Source organism: Botryllus schlosseri, chromosome 4 (genome assembly GCF_051294905.1).
Source record: "Botryllus schlosseri isolate E-star chromosome 4, Bs_hap1, whole genome shotgun sequence".
NCBI classification, from domain to species: domain Eukaryota; kingdom Metazoa; phylum Chordata; class Ascidiacea; order Stolidobranchia; family Styelidae; genus Botryllus; species Botryllus schlosseri.
The window spans coordinates 17,014,267-17,031,335 of record NC_137239.1 but is presented as its reverse complement, the minus strand read 5'-3'; the positions used below and the strand labels follow the sequence as shown (position 1 = coordinate 17,031,335).

The window sequence follows — 17,069 nt, the reverse complement described above, 5'->3', positions numbered from 1 at the left end:
GGCGGGCCGTATTCTTGTGATAACTAATTATGATGTCGCGGGCCGGACGATTTCGCTTGGCGGGCCGGATCCGGCCCGCGGGCCGTAGGTTGCCGACCCTTGATGAGGTGCTATACAAATTTCAGAAAATCATACTGCGATAGTATCGAAGCAGTGTTTTTCGGGTGATCGGCAAATTATATTGTTATGGCCAACATTCAATGTCCACCTCACCAATATTCCAACTGATTTGTATTTTGAGATATTTCATTCAAGATGCATTTTCGCGGAAACGCAAATTTGCGATGGTTTGAAATGGTTTCAATTTCGAAGCTATAGCTTGGCCCACTTCCGTTCTAGGCTTCGTATGGCGATGAGGAGAGTAGATAAACCTCAAACAGTTACGAAGGAATTCTGAAAGAACATAGCTACCAATATTAGGCGACACGAACCTCACAGTTGCATAGCTATTCTCGTAGCATAGCTAGTGTACGATCGGTACCGTTACCTTTATTTCCGTCGTCATATCTACCCCTGTGATAGGTAATATTTGCATCGATGCAAAGGTAGTTAGATCCTCCTCCCAAATGCGTATAATGGCTACCAGCGACATAACCTGTTTCAGAAAGATATATTGCGTGATACAGAATATCGCCGGGTATACCGGCAAACTTACCGCTGTGTACAAGCACTGTCAGACTGGATCCAGTAGGGCAGTCCATCCGTCCCCAACGTACGTACGCGACTCCACCTCAAGAATATAAAAATAACAAGACAAATATTAATCGATAAGGTATTTATAGCCTGAAACCACTCGACGAGATGTAGTTCTACGTGCGGTAAGATCAAGTCATTGCATATAAGGGATTATGTTATTTGCTCACAGCCTTGCAATTGTAACTGTTATATATCCATTTTATATCTAATATGCCTATATATAGGCTGTCTATAGAAACGATGCTCACCAAATTTGGTTGAATTCCAACCAGTGGAAGCAGAGTTATTGCCGTCGGAAAATTTGGATTGGAATAAAATAGTATTTACGGTGACCGATTCTTAGTTTATTTAGTATAGTTGTGCTCACCGTAAATACAATTTTATTCAAATCCAAATTTTTCGACGGCAATAACTCTGCTTCCACTGGTTGGAATTGAACCAAATTTGGTGAGCATCGTTTCTATAGACAGCCTAACACTTTCATGGGGTGAACAGAAAATTTTCAAATTATTTATTATTTATTTTTATATACTAAATATAAACTTTCTTCTCCTGTAGCAAAGCGGTTACTGGCTGGAATTTAACCAAATTTTGTGTGTAGGCTTAAATTAGGTAACCTAACAATTTTATCAAGTAGCCAGTACGATTTGAGAAAAAAAGTCATTTTTGAAGAGCCCTATTGGTCACCCCTGCGGCCTACAGCGTTACTTTGTAATTAATACGTATCGAAATGACATATGAAGTGGCGAATGAAGTAAGTATAGTGCTACTCGAGTATTTCAGAAATTGAAGTAAACGATATGCTCTAACGCTTAACAGAAGGTAAAAATTAAAACTTCGAACAATCGATTCGAAGACAAGCCCGCAGGCGTAAAATGCAGCAACTATCTTCAAAAGGTAGTTTGGAATGGTATCATTATGTAAAATGACCAATGAGCCGACGACGACACTCAGAAAAAGATGCATCACTGATACAGCATATGGCTAACGATAGTCGATACCATATGTCAGGGGTCGCCAACTCAAAACGGATTGCGGCCTCGCGGGCCACTTTTCAAATTTCGTATAGGCCTCGCGTCGGTTGTGACTTGTGATGAGCGTCGGCGACACTTAAGCCTACGCAGGCGGCCCGGGTTCGAGTTCCGCCGTCGGAGGTTATTCTGGGCTCCTGCTCCCCGTCTCGATGTTCTTACGGCGACAAAACAGCCCAGAAAAAGACCCTATCATGAATGAAAGCAATACAAGAGCCAGAAGGAACGACTAAAAGGACTCAAGAATAAAGATTAACATCGAAAAAGACTGTGAAATCGGGCGCTATTGGCCACGGTGGATGTCAGATCAAGAGACCTCAATTGATCGTTTCGGCATCCTCCTATATTCCCCTTATGTTGCATTGTGTCTTGTATATCGCATTGTACATTCCGCGAGTTCTTGGGCAGATGAAAATATAATCTGACGATTATTGATTATTATTACTGAGTCATTTCGGCCAAGTATTTATATTTTATATAATGATGTGTCCTCACCTCCATCCATTATGCCATATTGATCCTAAAACGAAAACATTAGTTTCAGGGTATCGTTAAATACAGCTCTGTACTTTTCTCTGTGACCGAGGTAAAGCATACTGTTCTAAGGAACACTATGGTATAAGCATCACTAAGTATACGGACCTCTTTTATCTCGACTGCCGACCTTTTCTGGACGTTTAGCTCACGGATTTCCAATCGCTTGGCAGTAACCTCGCGCTTCACCCGTTCCTGGTGTAGTGAGTTTAGCTGACTGGCCGATTCCTTAAGTGAGCTCAAAGCTTGATCGAGCCTAGTAAATGCGAGAAAGTAGTAAATGTCGCGGGCGAAATGGAATAGTTAGCCAAAGGACCAGATGCGATTTTCCTAACCATTGCGCTGGCCATTCAAGTATTTATGTTCTTTTGGTTTAGAGCTGGACTAGGTAATGGTGAACGCAAGACTTAAGCACCAAAACCACATTCATATCATGGATATATAATCAGTCAGCACTGAGAATTCAATGAATGAATTCGGTCAATAATATCGCTCGGTACTTGCATTTCTTGCGGGTCACATTTGTACCATGGGGCTCAGATTGCAATGACAGGAGCATTTGGCACCAGGACAGGTTTCGGCCAACACGCGTTGATCTTTTTGGGACAAAATTTCGTATCTGGCGATCCTCTTGGGAACTCGCGGAGTCGCATGCTCATATGTCCACGGACCATTTTACATATCTCGGTGTCTCCGGGCAAGGCGATGACTGGTGTCGCCAGCCCCGCGGGTTGCAGGTGTACACCACTAGACTGAAGAATCCACACGACATCTAGCGATACCGGAAATATTCTGTTCTGTCATGATTACTTATACAGTTAGACCAGGGGTGGGCAAACTACGGCCCGCGGGCCGCATTCGGCCCGCAACACCGTTCTGTGCGGCCCACGAGAATCAAAAGAAACTTTTTTCAAATTTTGATAAAATGCGTACTAAAAATCGATTAAACTTTTTCTTAGTATATTTCACCATGATAATCTTAAGACAGTGGTTCTCAAACTGGGTGACGCGCCCCCTTGGTGGCGAGAAAGCATCTGAAGGGGGCGCGTAGCTGATCTGAACTGAAAATTTTTTCGCGCTTCGCGCGGTGTACATCCAATTCATCATTCTTACTCTTTATTTAGTCGGAATTTCGTATTTCAAAATATCTCATCCACAGTCGTAACCTTCCATGCCATTAAACTATTTGTTAGGTCTGCTAGCGTGAAATCTTTCACAATCATGAGGGAGGGGGCACGTTTTAAAAAATGGAGAACCACTGCGACATCCCGATCTCAAGGCCCACGCAGTTTGAAAGGCTTTAACTGCTAAACATCACAGAAATCCTAAACGATATTGACATAATTCGGGTCACGAGTGTGATTTCAGATTGGCCACTCCAGTTTTAATTATTTCAGTGATGTGCTTATAAAAACGATTCGCGCGTGTTTTAGGTAGATTTGTTCTCTGTATGTGTAGAATTGGGGTAATAATAGGTATTATATCTATACATAGTAGAAGCGTGGTTGAAGCTAACATGGTTATGATGCTGTCAGCAATAATATACTATACCTAAACATATAGTAGAAGAGTGTTTGAAGCTAACATGGTTATGATGCTGTCAGCAGTATGTGTCATGGAACTGAACCAAAACTGGAATTAGTAAATCAATCTTGTTCTAAGAATCGGGACAACCGACTTTCATCTCTATAGTTTTGACAAATTGGATATGGAGGTCGACCAGCCTATGAAATCTCGCCACTATGTTTTTGACGCGTGTACGATATCACCAACGCAATGTTTGTTTGTTTGAAATAAGCACATATATTATCTCTATGTATCCTCACTATGTAATCAAATACCAATATTGCATTTAGGTTTATAATCCCAATTTTATATAGTGCGGCCCGCGAATGGATTCAGATGTTGAATGCGGCCCGCGAGTTCAAAAGTTTGCCCACTCCTGAATTAGACCTAACTGCCCCTGCTCTGCAATGTCTAGATGTAAGATACATTTCCCAAGCATGATAATTGCACTATAATTATCCTTGTCAACAAAATGAAAACACACGCGAAGATTGACAGTGGTGTGTGCGACACATCACACATATTGCACATTTTACCTTCAACGCGGGTAACATATAATACTGCTTTACTGTCATTTACCCACCTTCATCTACGTATATTATGACACAATATCTGTATTTGTTAATGCAGGGTGTGATCAGACTAGTTGGCCCTACCCAGAGTCATATCGGTCACACCCTGTCCTGTACCGTTAAGTTCATTTATTGTTGTTTCATGTGCCAATGATGTTTTCTTTACGGTTGGACAAATCAATACATATCTCTCTCTCTTTCTCTCTCTATAGCGGTTGACTACAATATATGTTTCGCAGTCGCATGCTTGCCGCATCGTGGTAAGAAGTCTTGTATGCGTTATCCAGCAATTTCCATTTAGTAATATAATGCGGGTAGGATAAGACTTATACAGATGTACTGCCTATTACTGCAAACATTGCCACGCGTGGGAAAACTTTGAAACAGCGGACTGGCAATTTGAATGTTTTTCACATTTTCTTCTTGAAATTGCTCTATATCTCTCTATATGCTAACCATAGTTGGCCTAGTAATAAGGTTAAATGCACTCACGCTGACATTCGGCTCTGCATTTTAGCGCCATAATAGAGACTCAGTACAAGTAGGATTGCCCCGGATGTCCAACAATACTTATTCCAGTGATGAAGCAAATTGACTGCTCCTTTCCTCGACACCATCCTCGATTTCAGATCTAAATCAGCAGTCAAGGTATAGCCTGTGGACACTTTGTAATCCTATCGTTTGTTCGGTCTCAAATAATGTAGGCCTACACTTTTTTCGTGAATGTTTACCTCGTATACGTGCCTGTTAGTTGATGGTACCGTGGATTGTTTTCGAGATCTTGTGATGAAATGTTAGCCTCCGGGAAGTTAATTGATGTTTAAGCCGACTAGTTATTGTTCAATCTTCGAATTTGCCCAGCCAAAGGCTACATACGTTTACTAAATTTGTGCACTTTGCAGTGACACTGCTCATTGTATGATTGCAAAGATTCGAGCACAACGTATAGCGATGACGCAGTGTCGTAGAGATACAGACGATAGAGCAGGTCGCAACAAGCGAGCACTGCTCAAGGGGGTGATATCTTTCGCCCTTTTGATGGGATTTGTGTTAGTTTTAGCGACGTTTGCCTCTAATCAAGAACATCGATTGACAAGGTGAGTCATATCATGAACCCATCAGCGCAACGGCAGTGTGTTAGGTTTTATACGTTGCTTGGGCAGTTACGAACTGGAAATTGCGTCCTTGCGCGAATCTGTCAAGCGGACATCGATGGATGTGGGGACAAGGGTGAAGCGCGAGGATGCCCATGCTTTTCGCGCGGAGGGAGCCCATCGCATCGCAAAGAGAGATGCAGTTGAAGGAAATGAGAGTAAGGACGATGGCGACCCGGAAGTATGACCATACCCGAACGCCGAAAGGATTATATATAATCAAAACAACTTTTTTTCTTTTTCAGGCAATCATGTCAAGTGAGCAACTATATATAATAACCTTACAAATGGTTTAGGTGATACTGTTGGGAATCCGGTATGAAATCGAGCAAGGTGGGAATGTTTGTGACCATCTCCGATGTGACGTCACAATTTCTTGTCACCGCCCTTTTGTTAACAAACCATGAAGAAATTGTTTGTTTTGTCGGAGTACACCCTCTGATCGACCATTGCTTGATTTTCGACCTATATTAGTATGAGCTATTTCTGGCGCGGTCTGGCTCTTTGATTCCGCGTTGATATGTAACGCCGGTGAACTTCATGTCACAAAGATTGAGCGGTATATCTCATTTACGAGTTTAGTAATTTTTTTATTATTGGCAAACATGTGAGGTGAGGGGAAAGGGAAACGAAGCTGAAGTGCCGTTACCGTCACGACTCACTTATAGGTGGCTTTTGCCAATCGTCCACTATAGCATTTGGAGTGTTTGTCAGATCTCAATCGCTGCTTCAAATCTCCGAAGCAAGATTAGGGACAGCACCATAAGCACGTCGTTATCAACACGCATCGTTCGTTGTTACCATCCTGGTATCTGTATAGTGTCCTTTCTATGATTTCTTCGACAATAGCAACCATCTCAGACCTAGAATGATAGAGAACAAAATGGGTGCGTAACTTCGTCACGCTTGCAAATGCTACCGGAAGCATTACGAACCGATGGCGTAAGAGTGACCAGTGACCAGTGACCATGATACCACCGAGATTATGCGTGGGCTGCTACAACACGTGAAAATCGTTTAGCTGCAGTTTGAATACGCGGTGGCTTTCAAGGGGGAAATGACTCCAATTTTAATTTGATACCACATCATAATATTAGGAACGCAGTGTCCCTTTAAGGAATTCCAGAATGCAACTACAGAGTCTACAGCCTCTAATGCAATATTGCCACACTTCCTAAATATTACCGGAATGCATGTGTAAACTAACCGTTATAGTTACGGATACAGAGAATAGAGAATACGATTTTGTCGCATTATTATTAGGCGTAAACTTGATCAAAATCAGATATTTGCCTCACACATGCCGTTTCGGTCCAAGTAATCATGTTAGCGATTAGCCTACATCGGAAAGAAGGGGTCGTGGTTGGCATCAGTACTTGGTCACGCTTATGCTATTCCATAGGTCACGGCACTGCGTATACACGATGGGGCCGACGTGACTGCAAAGCTCAAAACACGGATATGGTATATTCAGGTGGGTGGGGAATGTGGGGATATATAACCTAGGGATGGTGTGAAACTCTGAAAGGTTTAGGTTCATGTGAACGCGAACCTTTTTGTATGTGTGAACGCGAATGTGAACCTCGTGACGTCATATTGCTAATACCATCTCCACATACCAGTGAAGTGATATATCAATGTATGTACAATTGTACACGATACCTAGCGACGACTCGGGTCATATAATGCCACAATGCTGAAGTACATAGGCCTACTGACTTTTTAAACGTCGCCAAATGTATCAACTTGGGCAATCAAATGATATAATAATCCCATAAGATCAATATTGTTCGCCGCTTTGCCAACAATTTCGACGAGGACTTGCAGAGGAATATAAGCTTACACCTTAACGGTCTGGCCCAGACCGGACAATGTACTCGGAGTGTAGCTACGTTGATATTGAGAAGAGCGTAAAACGGGTTTCTATACATGCTATCGACATTACCACATTAACATGTTATACAGCAGTGTCCAACACCCCAATCGCACGGATATGATTTTTATGATACAATAAACATATGAAATCGGGAAGGTCCCCGTACGCTTGCTGGATTTTTTCCATCAGACAACGATATCGATTTCATTGATTGGTTGAAACAGGCATCATTCGCTGACTACCAACAAGTAGCGTATTTTGTTCTTGATGTTTTGTGATTGCGGGTCAAGCTCACAGCAGAGAGTCACTAAATATTCACAAACGGAAAGCTGGATATTTCGAGCAAACTTTTATAACAAAGCAAGTAATTTTTTTGAGCCTGGCAAGTTGTATCGGCAGGATGAACTTACGACATAATAGTAGTTTACATACTGCGAACCGACAGTTGATAACTGAAATTGTATTCGAGAACAGTAAGGTATAGGCTAATCGTTAAGATACAGACTGAAAAGATAACACAACCAGCCTGACCTCACTTGAAAAAAATCCCCACCAGCACATTTCAATACAATTAAAGCATCAAAGCTGTCAGCTGAGAGTAAGAATCTTTTTTTGTCAATAGTATTCCCATACAAACTGAACGCCCTTTTACAGGATGCACTTGATGCATTACTGATTACTCCAACAGCAAGTCTACTGAGATTTGGATGCCTGGCAATTGTTTTGGGATTCGACCAATACTTCAGTAAGCCGATGCCACCTCCAATCTATGACTCACTCAAATGACTCTTAATATATAGTATTCGAGCTCATTAATGGAACTTGGAGATGGTATTGGCAGCACTAAATATTCACAGCAGATTTCCCATCTTGCTTCTGTACCAAGTGTCGGATCTATCTCCAAACATCACTTTTCATCTCTGCAACGGTAGTTTCGTCAGCCGTAACAACGTCCTTCCGAGCTATCAATTTTAAAATCTATGACATTCCGAATTAGACAAGAACCCCAAATGATATCAAGTTTCAAAATCTGACGAAAGAGCAACTCAAGACGTTTCTCCCGATGAAATTTCCTATGCCGAAAATATATAGTATCCGACTTTTACATATAAAAAAATATAGTTTATTAACTATGCGAGAAAATAAGTTTTAACTTATCTGAGTCTAAACATGTCGGACATGATTCTGATCGGGTTTTGTCAAAATAAAAATCCTGTCCTGATTTAGATCCGGCAAAACAGTAAAATTTAGAATCCGGAGCTAATCCTGTTGCCAGAAAATCACCCGGATTCCTGACCTGTTAGAACCCCAAATCCTGATCCTGTACATATCTAGTGGCAGCAAACAATACGTTCATATTGCAAATTTATTCCACTCAAAGCTTTTCGGCTGGCTCTCTTCAGGAGTGACCGCCAGTAAATGAGTGGAAATACACACTTTTATTCTCTATGAGCGCAGAAAACTTACAAGAGTGGGTAGCAATTTCCAGGTATTGAGTGTATAGACGACTGTTTGACGTGGCCTAATGTAAGGCTGACGCTGAAATTCATATCAAGTCGAATCCTATAGCTATAATGCCCAAAAATATGCGTACGCTAAATGGACTTAATCCAATGTGGAGGTATCGATCGATTTTAGTTAATTCGAGGCAATAATAATAATATCCTATGTCGACATTTTTATTATTCTTATATTTAAAAAGGGATGTAGGTAAATTTAAAACAAAAATAAATTAAAAACAAACATGTTTAAAACAAGGTCCATTGTTTGAAAAACACAAGTTTTTTGTTTTTTCTATTTTTTTAAAGCAATGAAGTCTCGAATATCAATTGTGACGTCATAGTGGTTTGACTTAGACAATTGAAAATATAGGGTAAATGTAGCTCATTTGACGAAATATCTACGTACTATAGCTGTTGAACCGACTATTTTGAGGATTCCAACCATCCCATATCGATATACGTCGGTTATATCGGGTGGTAATTGTCCGTAGGCTCATACAACATGTTTTTTGAAACGAATTTACACAATTATGTCATAATTTTGCAACATATAAAAAACACAATTTTTTTCAAAAGGCCTTTGTTTAAAACACAGTTTAAAACTTGTTATTATACAAAGTGTTTTAAACAACCATTTGTTTTAAAATTTAAATGCAACTCTAGATGTAGGCTTGATCAGAATATCAGCATGCCCTTGCTCAGATTCCTGTTGATACTTGACACACGCATATTTTTACGAACTTGTAACAGGCATAACGGCCATCACGCATCAAACTCACACTGGCGGCGGATCAAATTTTCTTTGTCTGGATTTCAATGTCGATTATGAGCCAGGGAAATATATCGAAGGAGGCCAAGGTAGGGTATCAACGTCACGGTTGGAAGTGCAGTATATAGGTAGTAAATGTCAGGACTTCTTCAAAATCTGGTTCTTCAACAGGGAGCTCACATATTTACGGAGTGGAATATCGTGACTCGACTTGGATCAATAATCTATTTGACGTGGGCGCCACGACAGAGTTTCAAAACCTGTATCTGCACTCGGTTCCGTGTACGGTCTGCTTGGCGAAGAAAAAAACAAGCCACGTTAGTAACAAGTGTAGTAGCCTACTACACATAAATTTGTGCATCAAGAAACAATATCACGTGGGACAAGGCTCCATAAATTAACGGACATAGTGTAAAATAAACTCCAGGAACTATGCAACATGGCACATTTAAAATCCAGATATAGTAAGATGTAAATGCCGTTAGACATATCTGATACATGTATACTGCTTGCACATAAACACTCACACTGCAAATGATGAGAAACAACGCATAACTACCCAGAATATTAGTTTCCAACCCCATTCATTTGCATAGGGTTCTTGAGTATACAAACGGTCTTTATGTGGATTAACTTATGTTCATGTTTTCGTTTTGTATTGCTTCTACTCCTGACCGATTCTCTTGGTAAAATTACTGGCTTCAACGTGGATTCCGAATGTTATAGTTAATCTAACTCATCCCCTGTCCATTTTAAAGAGATTGATGAGGCTTCAAACCATCAATCTTTCCCGTCTGAACGTGTGAAATTTCTCTCCATTTAGATCATGATTCCCGGACGCAATTCCTGCCCGAACAATTGGCATATGGAATACAGAGGATACATCATGGCCGGCGGTCACAGCGACAAGCACCCATCCGAATACATCTGTGTAGATGAGCGACCTCAAGTGGTTCCAGGCACCCACGGGGAACAGAAGGGCGGTTTCCTCCACATGGTGGAAACGCAATGCGCGTCTCTGCTTTGCGAGCCGTTTGTAGCCGGCAGAGAGCTGCAGTGTGTCGTCTGTTCAATTTGAGGTCGTCGAGCAGCGAATTATCTTTACAGACAACGTGCTCTTGACTTCGCGTTTGGGGTGGCAGTTGTGGAATTGAACTTTATCGGAGATTGGAAGCGGTTATAAGTAATAAGGAAACTTATGTATATCATCTTTGATCGTGCTTCATTCGTTGAAGGGAAGGGTAATTACTTTGATTGTTGGAGTATAGAAATTGAAATTGAGGGTGGTAGACATCTGGACCAAATTATTCATCTGTTAGTTAATAGTTGATAGTATCAGAAGTAGGGTGGCATTCAAAGCAAATATCAATTTAAAACCAACATGTTTAAAACAAGGCGCTTGTTTGAGACCTGTTTTTTATTGTTTTTGTTTGTTTGTTTGTTTTTCAAGCCATCACGTCACGAATATTCAAATGTGATGTAATAGTGGACTGACAATTGAAAATATAGGGTAAATATAGCTCCTTTCACGAAGTATCTACGTACTATAGCTGTTGAACCGACTATTTTGAGGATTCCAACCAACACATATCGTATATGTCGGCTATATCGGGTGGTAATCGTCCGTAGGCTCATACAACATGTTTTTGGAAAGTATTTACACAATTATGGCATAATTATACAACTTGACAAACACAATTTTTTTCAAAGAATTTGATTAAAACACCGTTTAAAACACGTTTTAAAGTGGAAGTAGAAAATAAAGGGAAAAGATTTCGCAAGCCTGGATATAAGCAATATTTACGTTTGCATGGGGCCTGGTAAACCCTGATAGTGTATGGAAAGATATGGGCACGTAGCAACGACTAATTTGCGAGCCAATGTATTATTTACAGCCGCCATGGGTGACATTACAAAAGAAACTTCCGATACTGTTCATCTTAGTTTTCAGTTGAAGTTTCTTTTTGATTACTTATGTAGCCTATGGGCGCATTCCAGTGCGTAGTCAAAATAAACGAACTGGAGGCAAAATACACACGTTAAACTGTCCATGTCCAATCGTCCATTGTCAGTAAACTCCGGATTAATCTGTTTACTCATATCGGGTTACCATACGCACGGAAATCTTGAGTAGTCATGTCATGAAGAGTCACATGGATTCGTTTTCAAGTCGCGCCAGGCGCGAAAATTTTTTCATATTCATGACCGTATATTTCGTCATTAATATTGGTGTAGTTTCACATATTACTATCAAATATTTATCCTTTCTCGGTGATCGGATTCGCCGGTAGAGTTGATGCAGGGGGCGTCTACGAGAATTTACCCTTTGTTTTGCATGCTGTTATTTCTAGACCTCCCATCATTGGGAAGATATTGGATTCACCAAAATGTTAGGGTTACCATATTTCGAGATCCGAATAGCAGCACACTTTTCAAAAATTCTGCCTATTATTCCCCTCCTTCAACCCTAATAGCCCACTCTCCGTATCCCTAATAGCCCACTCTCCGTATCCCTAACATCCCCACTCCCAACTAATATATCCACCCTCCCTCAACTCTTATATCTCCCGTCCCCTAACCCTAATATGCCGCCTTCCCCAACCCCATTTTTTCCTCTATGGAATGATATTACCATCACCGAAGCCGTATCAGCAAGTGACGAATGGTATTGGGCACAGGAGAATAAGAATAGCTTACGTTGAACAACGTCAACAAAAAAAAAACAATACTTTAAAACTGAATGCGGGCCTCGTGATGGTGAACCCTGTACTAAGGCTACTTCTTTAATTATGAAGGTTCGCGTCCCCATCACGAACGCGAACCAAACGTTCCCACCATCCGCATTGAGAATTTTTTGTGTAGTTCACGGCCTTGGTATCTTCCGACGTGCAGCTTCCCGTTAGAATGACTCATGCCGGTAATTAAATAACTTACGAGAGATTCTTGTGCAGCTATACAGCGAAAAAAGTTATTGAAACCGATAATTCGAGTGATTTTAGGTTGATAAACAGGCGGAAACCGTCTAAAAATATAACGAAGACATTATTTATTGATTCTGTTCTGAAGAGGATGGATGCCAACTATTCAGTCGGAAACAACAGCAATCGACTGCGTCTTGCTAACAATACTAACAGCGCATCAGAACAGGAGGCTATTATGATGGTCTCGACGTATGAATTTAGTCGTAACAATTTACTCAGAGATTGTAGCATATAGTCTATCTTGGCTAACGACCAAGAAAACACACCAGCTCAGAATGATATCAGGCTCAATTACCTGCATCACAGATGTAGTAGGCCTATCCACTGATGTTTCTAAAATGATAGCATTCGAGCACGGAAAGACGAAAGATATGGCATAGTTACTATATATTAGGATAATGTTTTAGACCAAGGGTCGGCAACCTACGGCCCGCCAAGCGAAATCGTCCGGCCCGCGACGAAATAATTAGTTATCACAAGAATACGGCCCGCCGTTTCGTAATGAGTTCCAATCTGCAGTGCAGCACTATACAGCACTGCTGGGTAAGAGTGCGACATTGTCACGATGTAAGTATCCTACGTCGTATTGTTACGCCATAAAACTGATGCGAAGGCTGTTGATTAGTAGCCTATCTCGTACTAAAAATAGGAGATGGAGAATGTATGTAGAGTAGACTAGACCAGTGCTTATAAAGCGTGTGTATCGCCCAACCATAGGTATACCATACTTTTAAAGGTGTTGCCACTCTGATAGGGTGCGACATTAAAGGTGCGGTTCCTCTGCTTCAAAAACGCTTGGAACATCTCAGACGCAATGACAAAATCTCAAACTTTCCGTTTCATATGAGATAACCAGCCTCCGTAGGTTAGTCATCTGCAGTTTAATTTACCAGAAGACATTGTACGCCAAGACAACAAACCTGAATAGTGTTTTGGACACAGTGGGGAAAGCTGGTTTTGTCTCACAAACTTGATCACCGACAGTTAGCCTACCCCATATATTACTAGAAGCAGAGAATCAATATGGCGATGTCCTGTATATCTGCTATGTTCGCACATTAAGTCGAAGCGCTATCCTTGCACGAGTGTATGAACTGAGAAACGAAATAGCAACTTTCCTTGAAAATACAAACATCGCCGACTCATGTGCGTACGCATGTGAAAAATAGTTTAAAACAATTGAATTCACGAAGAGCAAGCTAAGATCACGTATTCTAATGCCCATTTAGAATGTGGTTTGATTGTTGCTTCATCTGACTTATTATTAGAAGTTGAAATTCTTTCACAAAGCATGCTGCGCCAAGTGTCACATTTATGCTGCGTTGTTGAAGTGTAAATACATGTGTTTTGCCCTTTTTGTGATTTGTATGATTGAGATTGCAGCAATGTAGGGTACTAAACCGACGTGAGCGTTAAATATAGTATCAAGAAAAATTCCGGCCCGCCAAAACGTTGTGCACTCGGAATTTGGCCCGCGACTAGCAAAAGGTTGCCGACCCCTGTTTTAGACTATCGTATTTACGTATGCATATTATTGGCAAATGAAAAATATAGTCTCAATCGTCCTGGTCATATTTTGTTGGTAGGACTTCCTTACGAGTAGGCTAAATCAAATGAGGTTGCAGCCTCGGCCCGTAACCCAGAGGTGGAATCTGCCAGTTTATTCATCGGGGCCCGAATCCCACATGGATTAGACCCGTTTGAGCCCAACTTCGACGTTGAAATATGAGCCCTATGATATCTATAGCATTCGATACGAGGCATGCGGAAATGCCAAGAACCTGTCCGCTGTCAGTAGGTGTGAATTGAATCAATCCAGAAATGAGAACGTCTTAGCGAAGCTGTATATTCCGATCACTATATAGTTATAGTGTCACAATAGAACAGGAAAGATGTAATTATGTTGTCCATCATATGCGATTAAGGTACAAGCCTATGAATCTGCGATCATCTGTTTATTAGTATAGCCCAGTGCTTTTCAACCTGTGTGACGGTTCGCACTGGTGCGAATGAAAAAAATTGCAGTGCGAATGACGAAGGTGGTGCGAACAGTGCGAATGAAAAATCTGGATGAGTGCGAATGAAAATCGTGAAAAATTGTTCATTTTTCTGACGTGGAATAATTCAAATAAACCTAATAGTTTGCAAGGGCCGTATAACTGTTGTAGTTGAGACGCAATTGTAAAAAAATTGTTTAACTTGAACACCACTAATCGTAGCCCTCACAAGCCGTAGTGAATAATCGCTTTCGCAATATAATTACTACGTAATCAAAAGCCTGCTTTAGAAGCTGGTGTAGTTGCAAACATACAGTAATATTTGTTGAATTTATTGCAAAGATCCTGCCCTAGTTTTTACATATCCAAGGGCACTGTGTTGGGTGCTGTAGTCAATAAGCGAGAGACGCAGAAAATATATGGCTTTATCATGAGAATCAGCCGACCTTTGGTTTGAATCCATGATAAGATTTGTCCGAATGTTTTTCTTCTTCTAGAAAACATGGACGAAGACCGTTGGGATGAACTAGTGTAGGGCAGTGTTGGGATCAAGTCACTAACTTCGAGTCACGAGTCATCTCGAGTCATTGCAGATTTTGACTCGAGTCAAGTCAAGTCACTCGATTTTCAAAGGTGACTCGAGTCAAGTCAAGTCACCCGATTTTTGGAGGTGACTCGAGTCAAGTCGAGTCAAGTCAAGTCAAGTCACGAGTCAAGTCACTAGTCGAGTCAAGTTGAATTTTCAAAGTACGATATATGATTCAAGGTCATTGCATTTTGCTAACTGTTTTGAATACAGACGGAGTCCTCATTTATTCTGAATCAAGGAACGAATAAAGAGTTGATTATACACGCAAGATGGCGCTCTATCGCTCATGCATACGTAGAACTGCCAAACTGCGCAAGTATAGCGGTATAGCCTCAGTCTATAATAGGGGCGAGAAAACTGCGACTCGCGAGCCGCATGCTGCTATTTGAGTCTTTGATTGCGGCTCTACAATGAGTGTGCAATGTGCATTCTGTGATAGTGAACGTAAGCCACTGTGCGGTGCCTTTTCCGTCCAGATTCGCCCAATAATCACAACGCTAGAATTGAAACGTCATTACGAAACCAAACACCAAAACCATATTAGTCAAGATTTACCCAAAGTATATTATGATTACCGAGCTCCGCACTATCAGTCCGATTTCAAACACCTTGAAGCCTAGATGGAGACGCATCGTCTTATACCACACAATAATAAACTTCACTCGATACCCTACATTTCCTCATGACGAATTAAATTAGTATATATAAATTTTTGTGTTGATACTCTTTTAAGGCAACGATCTTTGATATCCGACTGGTGCGTGAAGAAGCTCTGCCCAGTGCCCACCCCTGTTCTATAATTATCAGCCGAAATATAGGATAGCATATGAAGTATCAGAAAATTCAATAAAATGATATGGAGCAATACCCTATACCCACATTTATATTCATGATATACAATTATAAACGTATGAATGATATTCGTTCGATTTAAAGCACGCAAGAGGGCTGGTGGAGGTGAGCAAGTTTACGACAACGTAAGCTAGAAGATCCAATCTCTGCGTCAACGATCAATTCATTGGTGATGTAACAATGGAGACTAGGTAAAACTCGCACAATCATTGAGTGATCAGTTAACAATCCGAACTTATACAAGATATGGCGATTTAGTAGACAGCGATTGCTTGATGACTTGAAATTGACTCGTAAATTTTGCTTCGAGTCACGAGTCAATCTGCATTTTTGAAGCGTCGAGTCAAGTCAAGTCAAGTCATTTTTACAAAGTAACCCGAGTCAAGTCAAGTCATACCAAAAAGTGACTTGAGTCTGACTCGAGTCAAGTCATGACTCGAGTCATCCCAACACTGGTGTAGGGGTGTGCAACAAGCGAGTTCAGGGCTATGAGATTCATTCATTTTGAGGCGAACACCTTCTGCGTCGGATTACATGAACGCGTGAAGTTTTGGCCAACATACCGCTGATAAAATGCGAAGCCGCTGATAAAATACGGTGCCAAAAACATCAGTGGCGACAAAACCATGGTCAAAAATCGCCGTCGCTGGATGGCCAAATCTTTCGATAAGGATATGCTCCGTTGTCGGCACGGAATAGTCCCGTTCTTGCAATCTGAGTATAGATAGTAGTACAAATGCGACACACAGAGGAATTTACTTCACCCTAATTTGAAATCGCGTGCGTCAGACATATTTCATAGAGCTGTGTTGGGTAGAATTGTGGTGTGCGAGTTCTGTATGTCATACAGGCTCGTAAAATCGTAATACTACTCTAACACTAAAAAATTAATTCCTTTTCATGGGTGAGGCTAGGGTTGCGAGATGCCACAAAAATTCAGATTTTGGTGG

The 17,069-nt window shown here is 41.1% G+C and overlaps 3 protein-coding genes across 5 annotated transcripts in view; 2 read left to right on the top strand and 1 right to left on the bottom strand.

Annotated features, from left to right (window-relative positions):
- LOC145438243 (peroxisomal multifunctional enzyme type 2-like) overlaps positions 1–17,069 on the top strand; it is a 364,670-nt gene that overhangs the window by 42,030 nt on the left and 305,571 nt on the right. The window lies entirely within an intron of this gene.
- LOC145438251 (uncharacterized) overlaps positions 1–17,069 on the bottom strand; it is a 107,208-nt gene that overhangs the window by 2,701 nt on the left and 87,438 nt on the right. Inside the window, exons 1-5 of one of the 2 annotated variants that reach the window (XM_080315636.1) lie at positions 4,892–5,148; positions 2,370–2,517; positions 2,223–2,247; positions 656–730; positions 488–595 (exon numbers count right to left, since the gene is read on the bottom strand). In XM_080315636.1, coding sequence (XP_080171762.1) covers positions 488–595; positions 656–730; positions 2,223–2,247; positions 2,370–2,517; positions 4,892–5,016 — 481 coding nt within the window. In that variant the 5' untranslated portion in view covers positions 5,017–5,148. Of the gene's footprint in view, positions 1–487; positions 596–655; positions 731–2,222; positions 2,248–2,369; positions 2,518–4,891; positions 5,149–17,069 lie in introns of those variants that run through there. The other variant, XM_080315638.1, reaches the window with a different exon arrangement.
- Positions 5,246–17,069, top strand: part of LOC145438250 (uncharacterized) — a 126,281-nt gene continuing 114,457 nt past the window's right edge. Inside the window, exons 1-7 of one of the 2 annotated variants that reach the window (XM_080315634.1) lie at positions 5,260–5,496; positions 5,563–5,734; positions 5,799–5,811; positions 6,956–7,027; positions 9,682–9,789; positions 9,872–10,017; positions 10,524–10,903. In XM_080315634.1, coding sequence (XP_080171760.1) covers positions 5,318–5,496; positions 5,563–5,734; positions 5,799–5,811; positions 6,956–7,027; positions 9,682–9,789; positions 9,872–10,017; positions 10,524–10,778 — 945 coding nt within the window. In that variant the 5' untranslated portion in view covers positions 5,260–5,317 and the 3' untranslated portion in view covers positions 10,779–10,903. Of the gene's footprint in view, positions 5,497–5,562; positions 5,735–5,798; positions 5,812–6,955; positions 7,028–9,681; positions 9,790–9,871; positions 10,018–10,523; positions 10,904–17,069 lie in introns of those variants that run through there. The other variant, XM_080315635.1, reaches the window with a different exon arrangement.